Raw genomic sequence first — 27,434 nt, 5'->3', positions numbered from 1 at the left:
GGAGGGTGGTGACTAGAACCAGGGCCTTTTCTGTGGTGGCCCCCGAACTGTGGAACAGGGTCCCCGATGAGGTGTGCCTGGCGCCGACGCTACTATCTTTTCAGCACCAGGTGAAACCCTTTTTATACTCCCAGGCATTTTAAAGTGTGTTTTAATAGCATTTTCATCATTATTTGTATTTTGGATGTTGTTTGGTTCTTTTATTGTTTGTTTTGTTTTCTTGATTTATTGTATTTATACATTGCTTGTTTTTTATCTTTTTGTACACCACCCAGAGAGCCTTCGGGCTTAGGGCGGTATATAAATTAAATTAAATAATAAATTAAATAATAAATAATTTCAAAAGACAAAACTAGAGGATTTTAAAGAGAAAAACACCGCTTGATTAAAATATATTTATTTTTACAAAATGCTTTTTTACCCAACTTGGTTAAACATGTACAATTTCACACATCAAAATGTGGCTTTTTCTCCTGTGAAACGTTGAAATAACAGCTTCAAAAGTCCTTTATTCAAGAGAAAGTGCACAAACCCATCTGTCTTCCAAGACCCATCTGCAGTTACACAAACCAGCCCTTGAACTCTGCATTGGCACTATTATAATAATTATCTCACAACAGCACTTTGCAGCTATTGAGCAAAAGGATTAGCATGAATGGTAACATCCTTAATATGGACATCATTAAGGGGACGGAATGTCTTTTCATTCACTGGCAGTTTCTCCAGCTCATCCAGAGTATCCAACCCATCAATTACCCTGTTTTGAGGGGGCAAGAAATAAAAAATAGTTGTGAAAAATCTCCTTGCACAGAAAGGCACAAACTTCCAATTACAATTTTTCAGCTTCCTATAATGATATTATTAAATATAGCCTTATGCATCAGATTCCCTATAATATAGGATTCATGTCACTTGTGCCATCCAAAAATATTGTCATAAAATTATTCCTGCTTTGATTGGGCTGGACAGCCTCTTATTGTGGGACACTCAAGTTCTGGGATTTCCAGCATCAAGCCAGAAGTTGGATTAATTGGCGTATGATCTGCCTCCACCCTAGCCCTATGATCTGATGAGTTGTTTTACTTTTATTTACAATGTAAATTTTACATTATCAGATTCAATACTGTAATACTTACTTCCCAAACACAGTGTATTTCATGTCCAGGTGTGGCTGTTTGCCATAGGTGATGAAGAATTGAGATCCATTTGTATTTGGACCATTATTGGCCATGGAAACAACTCCACGGACACTATGCTGAGAGAGAAAGAAGGACATTGACGGCAGGCACCCAAAAATGGGGGGAAACTCTCCCATTTTTTTTATTTACAGCCTTTCTATGCTGCCTTTCACCAAATGGCCTCAAGACATCTTGCAATATAACATACTAAACCAAGGGTTCTTAACCTGTGGTCCAGGGATCCATGAACTGCCCACAACCCTCCCCCAACATTTCCAATGCAATAAAATAAATTGTATTTATTTGGGGGGAGGGACTCCACAGCTTTCATAAGATTTTTAAAGGGATCTGTGACCCAAAAAGGGTTAAGAACCACCACGGCCAGGGGCAGGCAAGACTGGACCCTCGGGTACCAGCCTGCCCTGGACCTGCGGTATTGTAGCCCAAACCCCCCTCCTGAAATAGGCGGCATAGGACTAATAAGCCCACCCACATGCCCCATGTTACGTGAATGGTGTGTGCCTTAGGAAAGCCCTCATCACAGATAGTAGGCATACACATTGTCAAGAACGCCTGGTTTGAAATGTTAAAAACAAAAATGGTTCTGAGGCCAGGAATTGTGGGGAAACATCTTGCCTGAAATGAGGCCTCTGAGAAGGCCATGAGTTTGCAGTTCTCATAGCTAAAGCTAGTTAATTAGGCTACAAGCAAGAACACCTGCTTATCAGTGGAGACTGGTACTGTAAGGCCAACCAGCCTGGGAAGGTTGGTGAGTGCGTGACCGTTAGACACAAAAGCTGCAGAAGATTTCATTATCAGAAAGCCCCCTGGTTGGCTAATTAATTCCCGGCTGTTGCTGTCCCATAAGAATAGGATTCAGACCTTAAGCCTTTGCTCCCCAATGTTCTCTTATGGTTGCTGATGTTACCTTTGTGGGGTTCCATCTGCAATCCAAGCTATACATCTCCGGGGAGATGTGGAACCATGAAGTCATTTTGCTGTTTACCTCTATTGTAACTCTAGATTATGCTAGACAGTTTTGTTACTTTTGTCTGTGACTGTAACTCTCTGTATTTTACCAAGCCCTCGGGGGTGTGGGTTTTAAGGAACTATTTTGCTGCTATACTTGTGCACTTACATTTTATATAATAAAACTAAAGGTAAAGGTGTCCCCGCACTTATAGTGCGAGTCATTTCCGACTTAGGGTGATGTCTAGTGTGTGTTCATTGCAGAGGAGATTTGGCTCTGAATCCAGTACCTTGGCCAATTAGCCACGGACTAGCGTATATTTGGGTATTTTGCCTAAAAGCTCCAGGACAAGGAGTGCATCTTTGGCTCTTGTCTTTGGAATCTTGTCTTTTTCTGGCACTTTGGGTTTCCCCTTGGCCCAGAGTGGGTGGCCAGGATGAAGGGGTGGTGGCAGTCTACCTACCTTGCAGTGTTGTTGTTGGTTTACTCAGCCCTGGTAAGGGAGGCATGGGTTGTCCCTTGACAGGATCAATTGCCCTGAGTTTGGGAATTGAGTCCTGGGACTGAACTGGCAGCAGTAGTTCATGACACGTGCATGGTGTGCACAGTGTTCACCCTGATGGGAAAGGTAGGTGGGGTGTGTGGGCAGTCTTAGTGAAGCCCACGCTGCCTGTAATGGGGGGGGGGTATGTGTGGGAACTCCCTCTTCGTGGCAGCATCGGGTTGCTGGACCCGATGCTGCTGCCGACTGCGGAACAGGAGCAATCCCCTCCCACCCTAAGAAGGGGCTGGGCCTGAGAACTACTGTACTAAGCTACGATAAATTATTATTATATGGTCCTGCTACATCTCTTGAATTTGTTCATTTTGACCATACCAAAGGCAAACAAGGGCAATGTCCTCTTCACTAAAATGTGCAACACAAGAAATTGTAATGGACAAAGCAAAACATACTTTTAAGTATTCACTGTATTCATCTTCAAATTTTCTGCCCCAAATGCTATTTCCTCCTTTCCCAGAACCTGAAAGAATGGGGGCATGGGGAGAAGGGACAGAGAAGTAAAGTAGATAGATTAGCAAGACTCCCAACAAATCCAAGCACCTTTCCCCATGTCCGGCACGTACACATGCACACATATATACCTTCTCCCTCAAGTCCTCAGCAAGTTGATGATGACTAAGCCAAGTCAAGTACTCTTCTCTCATTTGTGTTGTGGTTTGAAAAAAAGGCAAGAAATAAAGAAAAGGCTTTCTCAGCAGACTGGTGCCATTTCTTATCTCTCAAAAACCTCACTTCAGATCAGAGAAGACCTCATACATCTCCCCTAAGCTCCCTGAACATTCAAAAGGATATGTTCAGTTTGCAGTTAAGCAAACACATTGCAAGGCATTCACAGTGGCTGCAGTGAAGAAAGACAAAAAAATTGGGAGGAATATATCTCCACTCCAATAACAACTCATTTATCACACTATTATTCTACCACCACTACCACCAACCTGCAATCTTCCATCACGGAACTCAAAGCAACATACATAGGATTTCCAGGTAGTCTCTCAGATTCAGCAAGGTTTCTGAATCATGTACCTTCAGATTATGCCCTAATCTAACACTCTAGATCAGGGGTTCCCAAACTGTGGTCCATGGACCGATCTTCATTCAGAGGGGTCCACAGCCTGTCTGTGGATTTGGGGTTGAAGATGGGAGATGGCATACCCATCACATTGAATATTCATACTGATTTTTGAACTGGTGGTGACCGACCAGGAGAGAGACCTCGGGTTGTAGTGGACAGCACGATGAAAATGTCGACCCAGTGTGCGGCAGCTGTGAAAAAGGCAAATTCCATGCTAGGATAATTAGGAAAGGTATTGAAAATAAAACAGCCGATATCATAATGCCGTTATATAAATCTATGGTGCGGCCGCATTTGGAATACTGTGTACAGTTCTGGTCGCCTCATCTCAAAAAGGATATTACAGAGTTGGAAAAGGTTCAGAAGAGGGCAACCAGAATGATCAAGGGGATGGAGCGACTCCCTTACGAGGAAAGGTTGCAGCATTTGGGGCTTTTTAGTTTAGAGAAAAGGCGGGTCAGAGGAGACATGATAGAAGTGTATAAAATTATGCATGGCATGGAGAAAGTGGACAGAGGAAAGTTCTTCTCCCTCTCTCATAATACTAGAACTCATGGACATTCAAAGAAGCTGAATGTTGGAAGATTCAGGACAGACAAAAGGAAGTACTTCTTTACTCAGCGCATAGTTAAACTATGGAATTTGCTCCCACAAGATGCAGTAATGGCCACCAGCTTGGATGGCTTTAAAAGAAGATTAGACAAATTCATGGAGGACAGGGCTATCAATGGCTACTAGCCATGATGGCTGTGCTCTGCCACCCTAGTCAGAGGCAGCATGCTTCTGAAAACCAGTTGCCGGAAGCCTCAGGAGGGGAGACTGTTCTTGCAGTCAGGTCCTGCCTGCGGGCTTCCCCCGGGCACCTGGTTGGCCACTGTGAGAACAAGATGCTGGACTAGATGGGCCACTGGCCTGATCCAGCAGGCTCTTCTTATGTTCTTATGTCCTGATGCTACTGTAAGGACAGAATATGGAGAAACCGATTGGTTCCCAATCGGAAAGGGTGTGAGACAGGGATGCATTTTATCACCCTATTTGTTTAATCTGTACGCAGAATATATCATACGGAAAGCGGGATTGGACCAAGATGAAGGAAGTGTGAACACTGGAGGGAGAAATATCAATAATTTAAGCTATGCAGATGATACCATACTACTAGCAGAAACCAGTAACAATTTGAAACGAATGGTGATGAAAGTTAAAGAGGAAAGCACAAAATCAGGACTACAGCTCAACGTCAAAAAGACTAAAGCAATGACAACAGAAGATTCATGTAACTTTAAAGTTGACAATGAGGACATTGAACTTGTCAAGGATTATTAATACCTCGGTACAGTCATTAACCAAAATGGAGACAATAGCCAAGAAATCAGAAGAAGGCTAGGACTGGGGAGGGCAGCTATGAGAGAACTAGAAAAGGTCCTCAAATGCAAAGATGTATCACTGAATACTAAAGTCAGGATCATTCAGACCATGGTATTTCCGATCTCTATGTACGGATGTGAAAGTTGGTCAGTGAAAAAAGCAGATAAGAGAAAAATCAACGCATTTGAAATGTGGTGTTGGAGGAGAGCTTTGCGCATACCATGGACTGCGAAAAAGAGAAATAATTGGGTGTTAGAACAAATTAAACCAGAACTATCACTAGAAGCTAAAATGATGAAACTGAGGTTATCATACTTTGGACACATCATGAGAAGACATGATTCACTAGAAAAGACAATAATGCTGGGAAAAATAGAAGGGAGTAGAAAAAGAGGAAGGCCGAACAAGAGATGGATTGATTCCATAAAGGAAGCCACAGACATGAATTTACAAGATCTGAACAGGGTGATTCACGACAGATGTTGTTGGAGGTCGCTGATTCATAGGGTCGCCATAAGTCTTAGTTGACTTGAAGGCAGATAACAACAACAACAACAACAACAATAAACAATTGTATTAGAGTTTGAATTCTATGGAATTACAATTGCCGCAACAGGCAGAAAAATAATTAAATGGTCTGCTAAAACCTTCAGCAGTTTTCAGGTGGTCCATGGGGAAAAAAGTTTGGGAACCACTGCTCTAGATTTCCACTTGCTTAGCAACTCTCAAGAAAATTTATAACTTTTATAGTTACTAGGTGCTACGGCCAAAGGCTACCACTCATTTCAAAAGAACCAGACACTGATCTGGAAGGTTCTCAGCCTGTGTGTTGGCAAAGGATTATACAACAGGGCAGCACAATGATACTATCTGGATGCTACTGCTACTGAAACATCAATTTTGGCAGTATGAAAAACCAGAGATATTTGCAGTTTAAGATTGCAGTGTTGCAAAACAAAAAAACCCAAACCCTGCAACTAACAAAACCTTTCCCCAAATGTTAGCCTTAGGATTTTCTGAATCACTAGTCTGGACAGCAGTCCATTGAACTAATGCAAAAGCATAGAAAATAAGAAAAGGCACAGCAGAATCCACTTACCATTGACATTATCTGACACATTTTGCTGCGCTACTGATGAGTGTTTACTCGTTTGTCTTATGACACTGTTGCAGATAAGAAAGAACCACTTTGCTAAGAGAATGAGCTGTGAATCAAGGGGCTGAATTGAGAATCTCTTGGCTTGCAGTTTCTTCACCATTCAGTTTTCTTCTCCACCATGAATTCACTACCCTTAGACAAGCCACTCCAGTTCCCATATGCAACATGGGACAATAAAGATGGCCTACTTTACAGTATCGCTGTAAGGATGACTGAGGCATCATGTTTCTGATCAGGAGTAAGCCTTGTACTATACGATTGCAATATTGGTTTGGAGGATTCATTCAACCCATAGTTTGGACACAATCAGGAAGTAATGTGAAAACACGCACATTAGAGCACAAGTGTGTTCCTGGTCATCCAAACCTTGGGGTTCTACAGAAATGTTAAGCGTTATGACTGTAATGTATCCAAGACTTTTTGGAAATTTGGTCTTATCAGTTTGCAAAATTTGGACAGCACAATAGTTCTCATCTTGACAGTTTGATGCTTCTCTCAGTGCTCCAAAAAATGCTTCAAGACATCTAATTTTAATAAAAGGAATTACCTGATGGATCTCCTGTCTGCACCATAAATCCTTTGATATTCCGGTGAAAAATACACCCGTTGTAGTAGTTACTAGCGCAGAGTGCCAGAAAATTCTAGAAAAAGAACCAGAATGCTAGTCAAGAAATAATTCAGGTGGGATATGCAGTATGCCAGAGATGCACGCATTCCAAGGAAATTACGTGGACATAATTCTGCCTCTTTTGACTCAAATGGTCTTCCTTCATCCCTCCTTCCTTTTTCTTTGTAGTACTAATCACCACAGTGGTTAGGTAATCCAAAACATTACCTCTAAATAGAAAATTACTACCCAGACCTCAGTCAACAAGATGAACCTCAGTGGATAGAACGTATGTACGTGGAAGACAAAATTCACCTGCAAGTGACTAAGGCAGGGGTAGCCAAAACTGTGGTCTCCAGATGACTACATCCCAGCATCCCTGACCATTGGCCACACTATCTGGGATGATGGGAGTGGAAGTCCAACATCATCTGGAAGAATCAGGTCCCCCCCCCCCGAGTTATGGCCCATAACATTAATTTGGAAAAAAAGTGGGAGTATTGCAAAGAAAGCCAGTGATGAATAATCAATAATGAGCTGATAGTGTAGGTAGGGTGAACTAGTGAAACCTGGAAATCAGAACTGGGGTGGAATGGGTAACAGCTCAGCACGTGAACCTCATATATTAATGATGAATCTGTGCATAAAGTACTTCATCACTATGAGATGTCTTGATTAACCTATTGAAGCATTGGCTTTGTATTTATTTAAATTCCGATATGTTTTCAAATTATTAACCAATTGTAATGAAATGTTCTCGTTTCATTATGTACTATTGTCTGATCATTGTCATTCTATACTGTTGTCATGAGCTGCTGTGGATACAGTTTTACTGTGGAAAAACATATAAAGTGAGGCTCTGGAAGATTTTATAGCCAGGATTGATCAAATGCTTTCAGTTAACTAACAGTTCAGATTGTCCTTCATTTATTTCAGTCATACCTTCTTTTGTCTTATGCTTTTATAGATAGTCCCAGTGATCTTGCATTAAGAACATAAGAACAGCCTGCTGGATCAGGCCAGTGGCCCATCTAGTCCAGCATCCTGTTCTCACAGTGGCCAACCAGGTGCCCAGGGGAAGCCCGCAAGCAGGACCTGAGTGCAAGAACACTCTCCCCTCCTGAGGCTTCCGGCAACTGGTTTTCAGAAGCATGCTGCCTCTGACTAGGGTGGCAGAGCACAGCCATCATGGCTAGTAGCCACTGATAGCCCTGTCCTCCATGAATTTGTCTAATCTTCTTTTAAAGCCATCCAAGCTGGTGGCCATTACTGCATCTTGTGGGAGCAAATTCCATAGTTTAACTATGCGCTGAGTAAAGAAGTACTTCCTTTTGTCTGTCCTGAATCTTCCAACATTCAGCTTCTTTGAATGTCCATGAGTTCCACTATTATGAGAGAGGGAGAAGAACTTTTCTCTATCCACTTTCTCCATGCCATGCATAATTTTACACACTTCTATCATGTCTCCTCTGACCCGCCTTTTCTCTAAACTAAAAAGCCCCAAATGCTGCAACCTTTCCTCGTAAGGGAGTTGCTCCATCCCCATGATCATTCTGGTTGCCCTCTTCTGAACCTTTTCCAACTCCACAATATCCTTTTTGAGATGAGGCGACCAGAACTGTACACAGTATTCCAAATGCGGCCGCACCATAGATTTATACAACGGCATTATGATATCGGCTGTTTTATTTTCAGTACCTTTCCTAATTATCCCAAGCATGGAATTTGCCTTTTTCACAGCTGCTACTATTAGAGTACAGTAAAATCCATTAAGAAATCAAACACTGGCCACTGAGACTATTCTGCCTGCTACCACTAGTACCTTGGGATGCAAACTGACACTATTGTGCAAGTAAAAATGGCAAACCATGATGAATGAAAAGCAATATTCACTGCACAGCTATAAGCCAGAGATCAGCCAGAAAATAGTTGCTTTATCTGGTACTAATATTTTAATTACAGAGCAATTTGCAAAAAAAATTAATGTAGCAGTAGTGTTCAAGATACTTTTAGACAGGGCCTTTTTATATCACTTAAGAGTACTTCCAGATGGGGGCTTTACAATGCAAGCAGGTTGTTTAGATTGATTTTTTTCTATGCAAATAGAAGGTTCCACACACTGTTGTTTCAATCATTGATACTGTTTGCCATCTATACCAGTGGGTGGAGCTTGACAGAATGTATCTGTGCTGTTTTCTTTTGTCTGTCCCTTCAATATCTAATCCCTCCACTTTCCACTACCTTTTTCACTTCTGGGCAGTGTGCAGATATTTCTGTACCTGTGTCACACCTTTAAAAATAAAAAAAATCCACCAGACATGCGCCAAGAGTCCAAGAGCAAATGTTACCAGCTTTAGTTATCATGTTTCATAATGGGCAAAATGGAAGCTTGTGCTTTTGTAGGCAGCATTTATCTTTCTGTTAAAAAAAATATTGCAGAGGGCTTGCATACAAGTGATACTTTGCTAAATTGATCTGCAGCAAAACATTACGCCAAAGTGACCTCATGCAAGATCTCCATATTATTATTATTATTTTAAAAGGCTGATATAAGTACTGTGATTACAGTGTTTGAGGTAATCTTCCACATTTACTGTGCGGAGATCTTGAAATTTGGAAGTGCCTTCAGTATGTGGCAACTGGTAGAAATAGGCACTCTTACATCATTTGGGTGCCAGAAATAAAATGGGTAGATTGTGCTCTGGTGAGGAGCAAATGAAAGTAGGGTGTGTGGTGAAACAAAATCCACCATCCATCAAAGAAGAAGAAGAGATTTTTGCACTAACAATCTTCCAAAACAGTGACTACAGATATATAACAGATTTTTTTATTAATATTTTTGTTATGTGAAAATCCTGATTAAAATGTATCAAAATATTGGTTATGCCCCTGCATACAAGCTGCTGAGATTGCACAATAAACTCCTGTCTGTAAGCACCTTTTAGTTATGTCTGCTTCTTCATTGTTTTTATACAAGATTCAATTCATTTCATCTACAGTATTTGTAATTTTAGACATCTCCTGTAACCAACATTCATCTGTGTTATGCTCTCCTCCTATTTGTGGTTGATGAACTGAAAATAAATGACTGACTTAACTTTGTCTGGTGAAACTATTCTGAAAACAGAGCATGCCTCAAAGGAAACTGGATAAAGAATGGAAAGGCATAAGACAGGAACTTTGTTCATTACGGCAAAGTACCTATTAAGGAATGAAAGTACTTCGTCTAACAGGCATCAAGGAAGATTCATTCACCCTACGCACCCTTTCTCCTTCTATTGTACCTTACTGAGAACGTAATATATAAAATCTAGACAGGAGAGATGGCTGCTCACATTATTTAACAGACAGAGGTGGGCAACCTGTGGCCCTCAGCCTAATTGCAAAAGCTCTTTGCAAGCCATCAGTTCAGACCTCTGGGAAGAGCAATCTGCCCCTCCCCCCACGAGCAGCTGGGGAAGGAGAGAAAATTAAAAAGGGGATAGCAGAAAAAGAGAAGGAAAAGGAGTATATTGTCATTTTGACTCCAGCCCCTCCCACTGCCTGCAGGCAGCCCTCAACAGATCCCTGCAGTTCTGCAGCCCTTGAAAGACAATAGGTTGCCCATTCCTCTGATTCAAGTGATCTCTTTTATTCTGCCACCACTTACTTCACAAGCCTTGGGTGTTCGTTCACAGAACAGCTCTATTTTAATATCACCCACATCAGTATGTAGGGTCACAGCCTAGGGAGTGGGGGAGAATTAATATAGTTTATTATTTATTCACAGCACCCCACACACACACGTACAAAAAGAGAAAAATCAGCCAAATCAACAGCAGAGTTTAGAGAGATTATTCATATTAGGAGGAACTAAATCAGTAGACACAAAAGTACTCTATCTTAAAATAATTTGCAGAGCCAAAGATGTTTAATAATCGGTGGTAAACTCTCCTGCTGCAGCTAATGTATTTCAACATCTAGTTAGCTTTCTTTCTGCCTCAAATGCCCAGCTCAGAATACATGATAGAATATTAGGGAAGCAAGTTCTCCCAAACAGGCAGGTTCTCTGGTGATGCAAACATAACTCCTCCTGCAGGAATTACAACAGAAGGAGGTAACTATGAAAATTCAACTGGCTTTGTAAAAAGGCCCTAAGAACGTTCACCTTGAAATCCAGATCAAGATGATAGCCCAGAGAAAAAATAATTGGTCTGTAAGGCATTTTATCTAGGAATGATCCTATGCTGGTTTCACTAGAAGTACACTTCACTCAGTTCAACGCCTTAAATCAAGAATGCTTATTGTTAGCTTTTAGTTGCAGATACTCAATCCAGGCTTTAGTGTGTGTGTTTTATCATTGTTACTGTATTGATATTGTTTGTTGTTTCAATATGTTTTTATTATACTTTATTGTATTATGTATATTGTAAATCCCTTTGAGACTTTAGTATAAAGCAATATACAATTCTCATAGGTAAAATCAAATTTAAAAAAAAAATCTAGGTGATCTTTTGGTTCATTTGTTTGTTTCAGCAGTAAGAAATAAGTATGACAACTAGCAGCATAGCAATGAAGATGTACCCTTCAGCAGGCCACATTCCCTCAGTTCTCTGTTTGCTATATAGAGTCACCAGTCTATATTGTAGGTTTCTTGTAAGAATTTATTGTAAAGATTACAGGTTTATTGTAAGGGTGACTGAGACAATATGCGAGACCACTTTATATATAGCCTAAATTATGAAATAATTATATTATTAAACTAAACTGGAATAATATTTATGGACAGACAGCTACCTAGTCTTCAAGAAATATCTTGCAAACTGTTAGACAGAAGATATTGAAACAACCAGTCTCACCATTTCTGCTGGCTAGGAATGCAAACCACATCAGTCTGAAGGCTTGCTGCAAAGCAACACCATTTGAATGTGTCAGGACTTCACTGCTCTGCAACAACAGAGGATAGAGCATCCATTTGCCTTGGGAGGTGGGAGAGAAAGTGAACCTAAATCAGAGCGCAATTCTACACATGCCAACTCAGAAAGTGAGCCCACTGACCTCAATATTTCCAAGTAAATGTGCAAAGGATTGCAGCCATACTTTCCAAGAGTTTGCAGGCTGAAAGTGGTGGAAATGCAAACACATAAAGTGAAAGAGGAAAAGGATTTTCTCAGGCTAAAAGCAGTGACACAGGAGTTTCCATGCTGCTCCCGTATGCTTGTATGGGAGAAGCTAGGTTTTGTTTTTACTTGCTGTGTGTGTCTTTAATGTGGGAAGCATTAAAATGGCATTCTCCCCACTTTCAGTATGAAGTGATGCAATCCACCCTATCACCTCAGGAACCTACTACCCATCTTGCTGCTTTGTAGACAGGGAACCTGCACACAATAGTTAATTTATAAAATAGAGGGCTACAGAGGCTCAACCCGACATGCAGCACGCAGTCTCCCTTCAACGGCAAGAGAATTTTGTTCTTTATCACTGCTCCATACACAAAACAAATTCCAAGGCTGACTCTGCTTAAACCCTGCTGGGAAAAATGCATTTCTTAGGGTTGTCACTTAAAATTTTTTTAAAGCATACCAACAGCAACATCATAAATCGTAAGAATATCCCTTTCACCTCCTGTCAGATAATTATAGCAGATAATTGTACTGGGATCATAAAAAAGCAGCAAACAGGTAATCTTGCCCTCAGGGCAACTATCCACCAGCCACAAAACATACACATGCATGCACACAGGAGTACTCATCCCCCAATCTCTCATTCTATTTACATACATCAATATAAATTATATCACACACACATAGATATAGATGTTCATACTCGCACCACATTTTGATTTCAATGAATCCACTGCTGTGTACAGGCTTACTTTCAAGTAAAGGTAGATTAGATAAACTTACTGCCTGACCACTTCTATGACTACCTATTCGGATCAAAGCCCCATTGAGTTCCATGGAATTTCTCCCACCTAAGCGAAAGAGGATTGCAGCCTTATTTAAAGTTTATTCTTACTACTTTGTAAAAACGATCGGTTCAAATAAGGTCTTCAGCGACCTCCCTTTGTATCTCTCCCCACGCATCACTGACGGTAATTTTTGCAGGCGTTTGAATAAAACCGCTTCATCTCCTTCCTCCCCCGCCGGAAAAGTAACAATCCTGCCCCACTAAAGGGTCGGACTCTAAACCTGCGCGCAGTCTCCATGCGGCTCACCGTCTGCCCTACAGCAGGGTTGGAGTGGAGAGGGGGACTCCCAGCGGCCTGGCAACTCCTTTGCTTCTCAAGAAGATCAGAGGCGGGAAGCGGCGCCGTAAGAAGAGCACGCTGGGAGGATTGGAGGAGGTGCCCGGGCTGGGAAGAAACCATAGAGCGGCGAAGAAAAGCGTCAGAAGCAGGCCGCGGGTTTGGGGCTTATTAACCGCCTCGTTATTGCGGTGGGGAAGGAGGCAAGAGCTGCTTTGGAGGACCCCAAGGTAAAAAAGTGCAGGCGAGACTCGTGTTGTTGTTGCTGCTGTTATTATTTACGCAGAACACAATTCCCCCCTTTTCTGCCTGGATCCCTCAACGCCGTGAATAAATGAGGAAGGGCGCTAACTACAGAATATGACATGGCAAACCAGGCAGAGTTATGGGAAGCTCTACAACTAGCCTCATGGGCGTGCTCGAGATCAGTGAGCCGACCCTGTGCGCGTTTATTCCGAAGGCCCGTTGAGTTCACTGGGGTTTACTGCCGAGTTTAAATTAATTTGTAGTCTTAGTTTCTGTCTCTTTAAACGCAATCCAGGTAGAAAATCTTAGATTTTGGGGCTATTCGATTATTCTGATCGGGGTTTTTTAAGCATAATGTGTGTGGCTATCATTGGACACTTAACAGGTTTTTTCTCGAATCCAGTTTTATTGTGTGAGAGAAACGAAAACGCTATGTTATCTCTCTCTTACTGTTGTGTTTTTGCCCGTTAGAGATATAAAAAATCGAAAGCGTCTAGTTGTAATAATTTCCAGGTTTTACATCGATCCGCCAGGCTTTTTAAAACAACCCGTTCAAAAAAGGTGTGAAATTAGAGTAAATGAGGACAGAATGAATTTGCATTGGAGGATACATTCTTCCCCGCCGAAAAAAAAATCGTAATCTTCAGATATTGTTACATTGTTAGAGGTATGAAAGCTTGGTTCGGGTCAGCAACTGTATTGTAGCTACTGACTAATATCTTGGTGGATTCGAATTGGCTCAGACTTCTTTGTTGTTGAATATACAGTTGTGTTGACCTACACCACTGTACTAAATTTTTATCCCTATGGTGGTGGTTACATGCCTTCAAGTCGATTACGATTTCATAACCGTGTGGAAGGGCTCCTGCTTCCTCCGTGGTTTGCTTCAGCCAAAGTGCCAAATTATATCTGCATCTGAGCCAACCAGAATTTGAAACCAGATCTGGAGTGAGTTTGTAAACTGGTCAAAAGGGAATCTGATTAGCGTTCACCTTAGTTAATGGTGATGCCAATGTAATGCTATGCCATGGCTAAAGTAATTCTGCCCCCCCCAATGCATTTTGCTGCCTGAAATGAAGTCCAAATGATGCCTCCCCAGCCTGGTATGTCTAATGTATTGCTGCACTATTCAGTCACCAAGTCCTGCCATCATCTAATCTGCCTTTACGGTGCCTGATGCACAGTTTCACTGTGCTGTAGGACAGGCCTGTCCCTGAGTTGAAGTAAACCACTGAAGGGAGAGGGAAATATTTGTCCAAGAGAAGGGTGGAGTGCATGTGCCCCCAACATGCTCCTAAACTCCTGTCTATGGTCAGAGGATTGGCTCGTGGCAGATGGAATGTTCCCAAAGAAGACAGTATGATGTGAAAAAATCCTGTGAAACTGAATTGCCTTTACTTTTCAGATCTACATTGACTGAGAGAGTCTTTCTAAGTTCTTAAAGTGTGTGTATTTGTGTAATAGGTCATTATACATTGTACTCCCCATCTCAGTATTCCTACTTATGGTTTTTTTCCCCTTTTTGGTTCAGAAATCTGCATGCAACTATCCGGTCTGAAGCTGATTCCACAACACTTCTTGCGCAGCCAGTCCTTGATTGATTTGACTGTGCGATCCTTCATGGATCTAAAAGTTCTGGTTTCTTCCCTAAATGATTTTGCTTCACTCTCACTGGCTGAAAGTTGGGACAATGTGGGGCTTCTGGTTGAGCCAAGTCCTCCTCATACTGTCAGTACCCTCTTTCTGACCAATGACCTGACCGAGGATGTGATGGAGGAAGCACTGCAGAAGAAAGCAGATCTCATTCTTTCTTACCACCCACCCATTTTCCAACCACTGAAACATGTGACATGGAAAACATGGAAAGAACGTCTGGTGATCCGAGCCCTGGAAAACAGAGTTGGCATTTATTCTCCCCATACTGCATATGATGCTGTACCTCACGGAGTCAATAACTGGCTTGCCAAAGGACTTGGTGAGACATTCCTGTTTTTAAATATAAAATTAAGTTCAAGAATTATATATTGGATGAGGCAAACATAAGGAAAATCAATCATAACACATCTATGCTTTGAACAGTTTTTATACTTCTCTTCTTCCTAACATTTAATGTTGGTATGTTTTGTTCTTGAAAAGTGTTGTGTGGTCACCAAGCTTAAGTAACTCAAACAGTGGCTTGCAAAATGGATGGCTGTGTCAATGGATGCAGACATCTGCCTTATTTCTGTTTAGAAAAAAGGTGAGAGCAGGAAATTAAAAGCAGAAAACAGATAATTTCAATGACTATTATACTGAACCAGTGCAAATGTAATTTCACACCCAGGCTCTTTACATGGCTAACAGTTTACGAGTGGACTGTGGGCTCTCGCACTTCTCCTGCCCTGTGCACAAATTCCCTCCCTTCATCCTCCAGTAGGTCTTAACAATAGTTAAAGGTTATATCTGCACCAACAATCATTATTGTTCATGCTAAGCAGCTTCCCTCTAAACCAAAGTTTCCAAAACCGCTTCCAAACCTGGTTAAAATGTTAAGCCCAGTGAGCAACAACCATGGTTAAGACTAGAATGTTCAACCATGGTTAACAGCAAGAGAAGTTGATTATGCAAAACAGGACAGGCATCTGGGGAGGGAGCACATGAAACTGCAGGCTCCTCCCAAATTCTGGACCAGAGTGTTATGCCTGCACTAGATTTCTATTATGATGGTTCATTACAAGATATCTGGTGGTGAAAAGAATACAAAGTCTTGAGATTCGCAGGTCTCTTCAAACAGGTAAGAAAAGCAGGAAAAATTGAGTGTCTGCCTATCTGAGGTTATAAACTGATAACATTATTTAACATAATAGTTTCACTTTTACAGTATCTTAAAACACCTTGCAATTAAAGATTTAAGATGAATATATAATTGAACAGTATATTTAAATTCAGCATTTTTTTCAACTTTTGATTTGTCTGTAGAGCTTTGAGAGAGCAATTAGGTTGCATTCTAGTCAACTGAATCTGGATTCTATTTGCATTTCATCATCTTGAACAAATCTGACACAGCTTTTTGATATCCATATATTTATATTCTCGTTATGCTCAATGCATTCATTGTAGTCACATTGTCTGTGTCTGGGCCTAGACTAGCTCTTGGATGGGAGGCAATCTAGGATCTCCACCCTGAACCCCATGGAGGAAGGGAGGGATATAAGTATAAATAAATGTCGCCACAGTGCCATGACACGATTACGGGAAAAGATTGGTCTATGTGGTCATGACTGATGGGTAGTGCTTTATGCAATGAGCAGTCTTTTTCTAAAGCAGTGCAGAGCATTTTAAACCCATAACCTGATTTTGCAAGGAGATTTTCTAATGCAGCCTTTCCAACCTGTTACCCTCCAGATGCCATTAGATTACAGCTCCCATCATGTGACCATTGGCCATGCTGGCTGAGGATGATAGGAGCTAGAGACCTGGACAAAAATGATACGATTAGATATATACTTTAAGAATACATGAGATTTGGTTGTGAGGAAAATGGGAGTTTGCCAGGTGTGTTGTACATATAATTTAATATGCTGGTTTTCTTTTCTAAGGTGACTGCACTTCTGCTCCTTTGCGACCTGCTACGGCTTCTAATTACCCCACAGGAGGGTCTTTCCGGGTTGAATTTACTGCTTGCTCTGCTGAAAACCTAGAAACAGTTTTGTCCAGTTTGCGTGGGGTGTCAGAAGTGTCGCTCGTTACTGCTCTCCCTGTCAGGTAATTTGAAGGCTACCCAAGGCTTTCCACTCTTGCTGACAGAGGTCTACATTTTTTTTGGCTAGTCTTGCTGGCTTGCCAACCCTTTCCTCTTTTAGTAAGTCACCCCTCCCTGGAAAAAAATGTGGGAAGAGTGGTTAGTTGGGCACGCAGATGCCGAGTGCCTGCTAGCAGCATCTTTTCCTATTCAGAGCTCTCCAGGTGCCTTGGCTGTGCAGCTTCCAAACACACCCTAGCTTTCCTTCCATCTTTCAAGCTGGAGAGGTGGCACCAATCACTGCACAACTGCCAAGATGATCTCACCACCACCACCTCTGTGGCTTCAAAGGTGGGAAAATGCTGACTGCTCATAATGGTTGCGAGGGGGTAATGCCACATCCACCATAGCAAGCGCAGTGAGTAGAGTCATTGAAGTGATTGCCAAAGGTTGCCAAAAATTAGACTCTCCTATTTGTAACTCGGGTGTGCAGTTTCGTTCAGATTACGGTAATGCACTCAGCCACATGTTCCCTTGCCCCTCTTAACCTATTAAAGCATACCAAGGATACCAAATGTGGCCAGGATGTGGTTAATGCTTCCTTGCAGGATGGAGTGGTCGTGGCCTTCTTGAAAGTAGTGGAGATTCAACCTCTCCTGAAAAAGCCTGGACCCATTGGTTTGTGACAACTGGGTGACAACTGATGGATGACCTTTATCAGGAGGCCAGGGGAAGTGAGACCATGGTATTCTTCTGAGCCGACTTGGTGAGTTGGATATCGGAGGGACTGTTTTACAGTGGTTCCGATCCTATCTCCAGAGTTGGTTTCAGAGAATAGCGTTGGGTGACTGTCTTTTGGCCCCTTGGCAGTTGTGCTGTGGGGTGCCACAGGGTACCATCCTGTTCTCAACACTATTTAAACTCTATATGAAGCCATTGAAAGCTGTCATTAGAAGACTTGGGACAAGGTGTCATCAGTACACTGAATACCCAATTCTGCGTTCAGTTCTGGGCGCCTCATTTTAAGAAAGATGTAGACAAGTTAGAGCGGGTTCAGAAGTGGGCGACGAGGATGATAGCCAGTATGGAGAACAAGTCTTATGAGGAAAGGTTGAAGGAACTCGGCATGTTCAGTCTGGTGAAGAGAAGGCTGAGGGGTGACATGATTGCACTCTTTAAGTACCTGAAGGGCTGTCACATAGAGGAGGGTACAGATTTGTTCTCTGCTGCCCCAGAGGGTAGAACTAGGTCTAATGGTTTCAAGTTGCAGGAGCGTAGATTCAGATTGGACATTAGAAGGAATTTCTTGACAGTAAGGGCAGTTCGGCAATGGAACCGACTGCCTAGGGAGGTGGTGGGATCCCCTTCGCTGGATGTCTTCAAGCAGAGGCTGGACAGCTATCTGCGGGAGATGCTCTAGCTGTGGATTTCCTGCTGTGAGCAGGGGGTTGGACTCGATGGCCTACAAGGCCCCTTCCAACTCTATGATTCTATTTCTCGGTAACATCTGAATCAGGAGAGGCACTCAAGCCCTGGACCAATGCCTGGACTCGATGGTGGGCTGAATGAGTTTGAATTGTGGCAAGATGGAGAAGTTGTGCATGAGCAGTTGCCAAGTCTGCATGATTGATCGACTGCCTGCTTTGGATGGGGTCATAGTCCCACCACCACCAAAACAGCAAGTTTGTAGGCTGGGAATGCTCCTGGATCCTTCTCTATCACTAAAGACCAAGGTGACGTTAGTGGCTAGGACTGCCTTTTGCCAGCTTCAGCCATTTCAGGACCAGAAGAGCATGATCACTGTCTCTGCACTGGTAACCTATAGATTGTTGAACTAGAATGTAGTTGGAGTCAGAGCTGGCGCCAGGCATGCCAGGGCATTGGGCACTCCCACGCACACCCCACCTATCATCAACCAAGATAGCAGCTGAGGCTTCCCGAAGGGGCTGATGCCTCCACCACTATCTTGGTTGATGGCAGGCACGTGCCTGCAGCACAACCAGCATTTACTGCAAGGGAAAGGTAGGTGGGGCATTCAGGCGGGTGTCATGGGCCTGCATGGTAGCAGGGGGGATGCCTGGGAGTTCCCTCTCTGTGATCTGCGGCAGGGAGCACTACCCACCCACGCTAAGGAGGGGCTCTTGGCCAGGGCCCAACCTGGCCAGCCCTGGTTGGAGAGCCCAAGAAGTTACTTATTTCTGCCATTTCTATCCTATCTTTCTATATACAGATATAATCAAGGCAGTTTCTCACAAATAACGTTCAGGATCACATGCCATGGTGAGCCAAATTATGGTTAACTGGGACCGCACTCATGAGTTACAGCCCTTGAATATCGTAAGCCAAGCCTAGGCTTAGTTAAGGACAGTGTGGGAGTAAAAAAATCTGAAGAGGAGCAAAGCAGCTGGGAACCGGTCTTGGTAAGCCAGTTTGGCTTACTGTACAAGCGAACCAGGCCAATAAAACAATAAACAATAAAAATAAATTAAAATTATTTCTGAAAGCATTAAAAGAAGTAAACAGCAATCTCTCATGCCCACCTACCATCCATGGGGGTACCCAGAAAAAGGCTTTAGGGGTGCAGCAATAAGACTTTGACCTGTCTTATTGGAAGAGGTACTTATTGAGATACTCTTGTCCCAGGCCATTTAGAGCTTTTTTCTTGCACCTCGAATTGAGGTCTGAAATAGGCAACCACTGAAGTATCTGTGTATGATTCCAATTGCTAGCTGAAGACAGTGGCAGCCCCATACAGAACATATTACGGTAGTCTAATCTAGAGGTGATTAGAGTATGAATGCCTAAGACCAGGTCCAGTTTTTCCAGGAAAAGGGCAGAACTAGAATACAAATAATGTGTAGTAGCAGCTTGAGGAATAATAAAAATCTTGGTTTGGTGTTAATGTAATTTAATTGATATGTATTGTATTGGCTTATATTTGTTTTTTATGAAGTAACTCACACTGGGACTGCTGTGCAGTGAAGGTCAGGATAGAAACTGAATGCCTGAATGAAATAAGACAAAGCTGGCAGAAGGTATTCCTGGCTATTATGAACATCCAGGAGCAGTGCTGCCTCCAAGAAGCCCCAAGCTTTAGGGGGAAGGAGCCATGACCAGAACAGGCCGTACAGCTGCTCCTAGATCACCAGATCCTCCAACCACCTCCCTCTTGTCTCCATAAAACTTCAGTTTGTTCACCATCACCCAATCCAGAACTGCCACCAGACACTACTGCAGAACTTCTCCTATACCCCCAAGATCATATGATAGACATGAGAGAGAGGTGGGTATTATCTGGATGCAGGCAATAACCTAGCCTGAACTTCTGGATGATCTCACCCAGCATGTTCATGGAGATGTTGGCATGGGAGATGAGATGGATCCTTGTGGTAGACTATCTGCCAAAGGCTACTGAGTAGAGGAGCACAGTCACCTGGAACCTTCCTTCAATAGAGCAATGGAGTGAAGGTTGTTACTCACCTTCAGCATAATAGGAAAGATCAGAACAGAGATCTTAAGGGGTTTTTTTGTTTTTTAAATGTATACTTTTCCCAAGGGTTGACGGTGAAGAGCAGACCCGAGTCAGCTTGAACTGTACCCAGCAAGCCTTGCTGCAAGTAGTGGCCTTGCTTTTCCAGAACAGTCTTCTTTATCAAAAGACTGAAATCATATCATTACAGAAGGTAAGCCACACATACACATCTTCAGCTTTGTTTGAGAAAGGAGTCTGGTCTCAAGCTGCAAAGGGTCAAGATACTGTGATGGAGGAAGACTTCTGTCTTAGGAAGGAGGTGGAATGAATGGCCCAGCCAGGAACTGCTCCCTTCTCAGACCTTCAGCAGGCAACTGCCTCTTGTGCTGACTGCAGCTTCCCTGCTGTGCCTCCGTCCATATACACTTAACATTGCATTGGAAGAGTGTGTGCCGCACACCTGTTGGTAATTGTTTCCCTGCATTACTGGTTTGATTCTGTTCTCGTTTGGAGGATTGTTGTGCCCTACTTATGGGAGAAATACGAGCTTGGGACCAGACAGTGGTTTCCTCCTGAATGCGAGAAAGAAGGGTGGGCTGAGATGATGAAGAGGGGTATGGGCAGGACTTTTAGCACTTATTTTATCTACCCAATGTGAATTCCTTTCCTCTACAGCCATGGTTGGTTTTTTTTTTCATTTTTCCATGAAGCTAAGTAGACTTTATCCTTACACATGACATATCAGAACTTTCACTAACATGCAGAAGAACATAAAAGTGATGATCCAGATTCCAGTGGATATAACTGCAGTTTCGTGGCAGCAATTCTCATTGGGTTAGTGGCTTGGGGGGGGGGAATGCCATAGCAATCACAGACATGGCAACTAGGAAGTTATTGCTACGTCCAGGGACACACTGGGTTATATGTATGTTCTGTGCATGATCAAGGACCCACAAGCAGTTTGAAGACAGTTTGGGATTCTTATGTGGAAGAACTCCAAACCATATGAAGCGGTCCTGAGAGATCCAGACTATGAGTTAACTAGACATAGCCCATTCCTAATTCATGTTTATGGGGCTTGCTCCAAAGAAAGCATGCAGAGGATCACAGCCATAGTATTGGTAGCCAAATCCCTTAGGTCTTAGCATAAATGGTAGGTGGGTATTAAAGCGTAACATTTGCTTTAACTTTATTACAGTAACATTAGAAAAAACACAATATGTAATAGTCCTTCAATAGCATCATGTGCTGAGTTTCTTTTGAAATGTGCTTATATCTCTTGAAACTGTTACTTGGACCTTCATCACTTATTGAAGTGCCTGAGATATGTGTCTTTACGTACTTGTAAAGTAACTCTTTAGCCTCTGCTTTCTCTCAGCCTCTACTTGAAGATACTGGAATGGGACGGTTGTGCACACTGAAGGAGCCGGTCTCTATTTCTGCCTTGATTGAACGAGTCAAAAGCCACTTAAGACTATCTCATATTCGCCTAGCTTTTGGAGTTGGAAAGTCATTGGGTACAGTACTTGTATTTTCTTGTATGAAAAAATGATGGCCGCAGGCATGTGTTGTATCCTAAAACTGGTCCATTGCTCTGTATTCTAAAGGAGGATGACAGCTTGCTACAGCAAGAAGAGCTATTTAATGCTTAAGTGATTTGTTTTAATTTAAATGGTAAACCACCTCTGAACACATGAAAACCCTATTCATAGGGCCGCCATGAATCAGAATCAACTTGAAGGCAGTCCATTTTTTTTTCATGAAATGGGGGCAGTCCATGTATGCTGCCATGTAAAAGCACCCATCAATTCCTTGGAGGAAAGGCAGGATATAAGTGTAATAAAACATTGTTCTAGTGCTAGAGAATCCCATCTTCACCATACTTAGTGGGACTTACTTCTGAGTAAATGCTTTTGAGTACAGTCCTAGTGTGTTTAGGACTGCGGCCTAAAACTGACAAGAATACTCTGGAGTGAAATGGGTAAAACTAGTTTAGACTGGCTAGGGTTAGACCCGTTGGAACTGCTTGGTTTAGGTAATAACCAACCCTTAAAACAAAAACCACATAAACACACGTTGGATGACAGAGTAACCCCAAATAAATATCTTCTAACAGAACAGTTTTTGGTTAGGCCAAAATAATTACAGTTCCTTCTCAAAATGGGAGGAACTTCTTTGAAGATTGCTTAATTTTTTCTTGTTAGGGTGCTGCTTTACACTGAATAAGACGGCCCACCTAGCACAGTAGCATCTACTTTACTTGGGCTTTTCCAGATATTGCTACCAGAGTTTACTTTCACGGGAGACAGCGGGAACTGGAGTCTTTCTGTAGGCAAAATATGTGCTCTTCTACTAAGCTATAGCTCCTTCCTGTAACTGCCTAGCTCTCCTTAGCACCAGCATGGGGAACCTGATACCCTCGACTCCCATCAAGCATGGCCAGTGATCAGAGATGATGGGAACTGTGGTCCTGCCACCTTTGGAGGGCCAAAAGTTCCCTAGGCTTCTGAGATGATCTACAGTATAACTGCTGTTTTACTGCTCTTTAGAGTCCCAAGTGAAGGTGGTTGCTCTTTGTGCTGGTTCAGGAAGTAGTGTTCTGCAGGGTACAGAAAGTGATCTCTATCTCACCGGTAAGAACCTTTTTATTAATAATGTTTGAAAGCTGTCACTTAAGAGAACCTGTTTAGTTCCCTAGAAATCTAGGAGGGGAAGACATCAGGTATATCAGTTAAACTACTGTACTGTACTTGACTGCACCAATACCATTCAAGAGCTTGCCTTACCTGAATAAAATATGAATTAAAATTTTATTACAGTTTTTCATATAAAAACTGCCCCAATTATGTCTTGGAGAGGAGACAATGTTGACACAAGAAACATGTATGGCACAAATGGAGGATTGGCTGAGAATATGGGAGGCTTTATGATGCCCAGTAGGCCGCCTCTGTCTCCTCAATTTAACATTGGCACTGCATTTGCCTGGATTGAGCCAAGAACATACCTTTCTTGATATCTTTTCATGTCACTACAGATTTTTTAAAGCATTTTACTCCAATCCCCCATTAGCTGAAGAGATTCTTAAGAGTGGCTCACTTAAGATCAGTAACAAACTTAATGAATTGCATCCCTGTCTTAACTAGTTATCCTGATTACATTGGTAGGAGAGATGTCCCACCATGATGTATTGGATGCTGTTTCCAGAGGGATAACTGTTATCTTGTGTGAGCACAGCAACACTGAACGAGGCTTTCTGTTGGAGCTGCAACAAGTGCTGACTGCCTACCTTCAGAACAAGATCTGTATTGTAGTGTCTGAGAGAGACAGAGACCCCCTTCAAGTGGCATAGCAGAAGGCAAAAAGATCCCAGTGTTGAACTCTGGCACATCAGATTGCATCTGCCAGGGACGTAACATACAAGTAAATATAATGGGAGGAGGCACAGGCCAAAAGGATACACTGTGTGGTGTTCGAAGTACTGGAGAGAACCTGCTTGGAAAATAAATGGCTGGCTGACCGACCACCTGTTTGCAAAACATGACTTTATTACAGCTAAGAACTATGTGTTCGGATGTTTATATTTTCATTCCGCATAATCCAATGCTTGACTTCTTAATTTTCAGCTTTGTATTTTTGAGCAGCTGGCACTGCATCATCCCATCTTTTTACAATAATCCTGTGAAATAGGCAATTCTCAAGGGGAACAGAGTTCTATATCTGTAAGGCAGTGTGTGATTAGTTAGGTTAAGCACAAGGAAAGTGAGAAACGGATCCCAACTGCATTTCCTCCTTGATAATGTCAAGCATCCCTTCATAGGAAGGAAACAGTTATCCCCCAAAATTGTGGAGAGCAGCATACCTGGCAGACAACTGCATCTTCCCACCTATAAGGACACCACTTAAAAGGAAACAGGCACTAGGAATACAGGTGGGACCCGCTTATACAGCAGTTTCCGTTCCAGACTGCCACCGTAAAGTGGAACCCATTGAGTATAATGGGGCGCATCACGCAAAAATGCTGCAAAAGCGGCTTTAAAACGGGGAATTTCCCCTAATTGAAAGCTGCCGCATTAGCAGAATGCCAGAATGCGACGTGCCGGTAAGCGGGGCCCTACTGTACAGCACCATATGTGGTGCCCCAAAGAAGAATGCTCCTTACTTCCTGTTACGTGTATAGGATTGCAGCCAAAGTCAAGCCAAGGCATATTCCAAACTTCACTTTGGAATTTAATGCTGTGCAAGGAAAAAAATATATATAAAAGACTGTAGTTTGAAAGTTCTACCGTACAACTTCAGCTTCTATATCATGGAAAATATAGGACAAAAAGTAGATTAAACCAATGATATCCACAATATATACAGTATTGCATGCTAGAGAGAGGCACATCTCAGAACTTTTTCAAACAATTTTCCAATAGATACAGTAGTTCAAATATTATGACTAGACCAATCAGAAGTTGATCTGGCAAGCTTAGATATCAGAACTGGTAGGACCTAGTTTAAGCTGCATGCACATTTATTCTGGAATAAGCCTCATTGAATTTAGTGGGATTTAACTTCTGAGTAAGGGAGCAATCCAAACCCTGGCTTCCAACAGGCAGTGCTTTATGAAGTAGCGAAGGCATGACAAATTCTGCAGCAGCCTAGAACTGGTGCAGTCAGTGGCCCCACTGTTATCACAATGGAAGGGGAACAGGTTTAGGATCCAACAGATCTGGAGAGGCCCAGCTATGCCCCATTTTAAGCCAGCAGCACTTCTGCTGGCCTGCACATTCAGTAGGTGGAAGCTCTGTACCAGCGTAGTGACACTAACATTCCACCATGTGGCTTAGGCCTGCAGAGGGACAACTCTACCGCTACCCCCAGTTTGGCACAAGGGGGGAGGCTTGATTGCTCTGCCCATACAACTGTATCCACTCTGCAATTTCACTTTAATTAATGCTCTTCTCAGGTTTTCCCCCCAACATTTCAAATATAGGTGTTCCCTTGAACCAGAAAATGGAGTTTTATTTATATGACATAAGAGAACCATACAAAAAGAATCATTGTACAACTACACATTTTTATTCAAATGAGTTTTTTAAAAAATACTACATCTCATTACTTCTGACGTTATGGTGTTAAAATTAGCATATTTGCTATTTTTTAAAATTTTAGAGACAGATGCCAGTTCAGATTTTTAAATGGCTTGTGTTCTATAAACCTTCTTTATACCAATTAAGGCTAAAAAGTTTAACAAACATCTCTATAATATCCTGGAGCTCTGATGCTCATATCTGGCTTTGCCCAAATTCAGGCATTTCCCCGCTGCAATCCCTCCATCTCACACTGCACACATTAGAAGACCAATAATGTAGCCTGTATATAAGACATACTGGAAGACACTTGTCCATTGGTGAAAAAATTAAGTTGCTGGCAGCCACTGAAGTTTGCTTTCAAGCACAAGCAACTCCAATCCAACCCCTTATTTCCAGATTTATGAGCAGAAAGGCACATTATTTATCAATGGGTGAAATTTTCTTTGTAATGGAATACACGGAAGGAAAGCATAATCCAAACTGGAAAACCTGAGCAGATCTGGACAGATCTAAAAGTTGGCTTTTTGTACACAATGCTTTACTCCATTATTACAGGTAGATAAGACTCCCGAGATCTGAAAATTGGCTACGCTGCAGGAAGTATTCCAGCAGGTCTTCAGAGCAGTTGCCATTGGGTGCCTGAGAGCCTTCAAACTTCATTATCTTTTTGTAAAAAGTCAGTCAAGGTCCCAGAGTCCACAGGAATTAATAAATATTCAACTCCATCAGCACCCTGAAAACAAGCACGCTATGTAGATTAGTTCAAAGGCCTAAGAATGACAGCTTTTTTCCCACCTAGCTAGCAGAATCTCAATGTATTGTTCTGGATTTGTCTTCTGCAATGATAAATAAACTAGCACATTTCTTCCTGAGAAGAACATAATGCAGTCTCCTATCAGGAATCTGTAAAAGACAGCTTAAACGTGTCACTTGGAATGTAACCTTCACAATAGCATCAGCAAACGTTTAGCTCATTTCAATAGCATGATTACACACATTGATATTTCTGTCTTTTTTGAAAACAACACTACCACAAATATTTAATTGTAGTTCTACTGGCATTTACCATGTAACCACAATCATTAATCCCCATATTTTTAGCAGCATGGACATGGTTAAGCAAACAGTCACATTAACATATCTAAAGCACCGTAACAACTGACTCACCCTCTTAGTCCTAATGAGCTTGTGATCCCTGAATTCTGTGAGTTGAGCTCTGAGAGTTAGGTCACTATTGACCAGGAAGGCTTCCCGACATTGCTGGTAGAAATCTTGGAAGGAAAGTCCTAGTAGAGGAAAAGCAGCAACAAAACACCTAGCATTAAAAATAAAGTGTTTCTGGAGTGAAGATCAGAGTTGCTAATTTTTCACTATGATGCTTGAAGGAACATCATCAAAATAAATCTGGAATCCACTTACTGGTGTGGAATAGCATACCCAATCAGTGGATACTGAGTAGAGGAATAATTCCTCTTCTTCCAAAAGCTCCAACATGAATTGCATATTTTATGAAAATTTTAAGTGTAACTTTTAGATGGAAACATTTAGGAACACAGGAAAAATGCATTATAATGCAAATCAAAATACCATGTTCAAACATAACATGATTTGGCACTATATGAATGAATCCTGTGCTGGCAGGTGCTCTCCTTCCTCCCTTTGCATACTCCAATGTCCCTCTCACTCCTGACTTAGTAGTTAATTAGATAAAGAAAGGTTTGTGCAAACAATAACTTGCTCAAAAATGTGTGTGACGGAATAAATTTCTTTTTCAACAA

At 42.1% G+C, this 27,434-nt stretch overlaps 3 protein-coding genes across 11 annotated transcripts in view; 1 reads left to right on the top strand and 2 right to left on the bottom strand.

The window, feature by feature from the left end:
• Window positions 1-381: 381 nt before the first annotated feature.
• Window positions 382-13,500, bottom strand: PPIL3 (peptidylprolyl isomerase like 3). Of its 5 annotated transcripts, none has more exons than XM_061608055.1 (7): window positions 13,110-13,198; window positions 11,752-11,839; window positions 10,563-10,637; window positions 6,854-6,947; window positions 3,103-3,170; window positions 1,137-1,255; window positions 382-757 (listed from the first exon to the last, which is right to left on the bottom strand). In XM_061608055.1, the coding sequence occupies exons 2-7, from the start codon at window positions 11,752-11,754 to the stop codon at window positions 631-633; spliced, it is 486 nt and encodes a 161-aa protein (XP_061464039.1). In that variant the 5' UTR covers window positions 11,755-11,839; window positions 13,110-13,198; the 3' UTR covers window positions 382-630. The 5 variants fall into 5 exon arrangements, with proteins under 5 accessions (XP_061464039.1, XP_061464037.1, XP_061464036.1 ...); XM_061608053.1 differs by having other exon boundaries at window positions 11,752-11,871; window positions 13,110-13,197; XM_061608052.1 differs by lacking the exon at window positions 13,110-13,198 and adding an exon at window positions 12,911-13,075 and having other exon boundaries at window positions 11,752-11,871.
• NIF3L1 (NGG1 interacting factor 3 like 1) lies at window positions 13,052-27,434 on the top strand. Its single transcript, XM_061608047.1, has 7 exons — window positions 13,052-13,369; window positions 14,917-15,360; window positions 16,964-17,129; window positions 20,663-20,789; window positions 21,957-22,095; window positions 23,128-23,211; window positions 23,743-27,434. Exons 2-7 carry the CDS (start codon window positions 14,925-14,927, stop codon window positions 23,925-23,927), a joined length of 1,137 nt encoding a protein of 378 aa, XP_061464031.1. The 5' UTR covers window positions 13,052-13,369; window positions 14,917-14,924; the 3' UTR covers window positions 23,928-27,434.
• The window catches only part of ORC2 (origin recognition complex subunit 2), a 31,481-nt gene continuing 29,667 nt past the window's right edge, over window positions 25,621-27,434 (bottom strand). For all 5 annotated transcript variants that reach the window (XM_061608043.1, XM_061608041.1, XM_061608045.1 and 2 more), the window contains 2 exons: window positions 26,824-26,942; window positions 25,621-26,389 (listed from right to left, as the gene is read on the bottom strand). In XM_061608043.1, coding sequence (XP_061464027.1) covers window positions 26,306-26,389; window positions 26,824-26,942 — 203 coding nt within the window. In that variant the 3' untranslated portion in view covers window positions 25,621-26,305. The remainder of the gene's footprint in view (window positions 26,390-26,823; window positions 26,943-27,434) is intronic.

This window comes from Rhineura floridana, chromosome 2 (genome assembly GCF_030035675.1).
Source record: "Rhineura floridana isolate rRhiFlo1 chromosome 2, rRhiFlo1.hap2, whole genome shotgun sequence".
NCBI lineage: Eukaryota > Metazoa > Chordata > Lepidosauria > Squamata > Rhineuridae > Rhineura > Rhineura floridana.
Note: the sequence above shows the minus strand (reverse complement) of the source record. Positions and strands in the feature narration are given on the sequence as shown.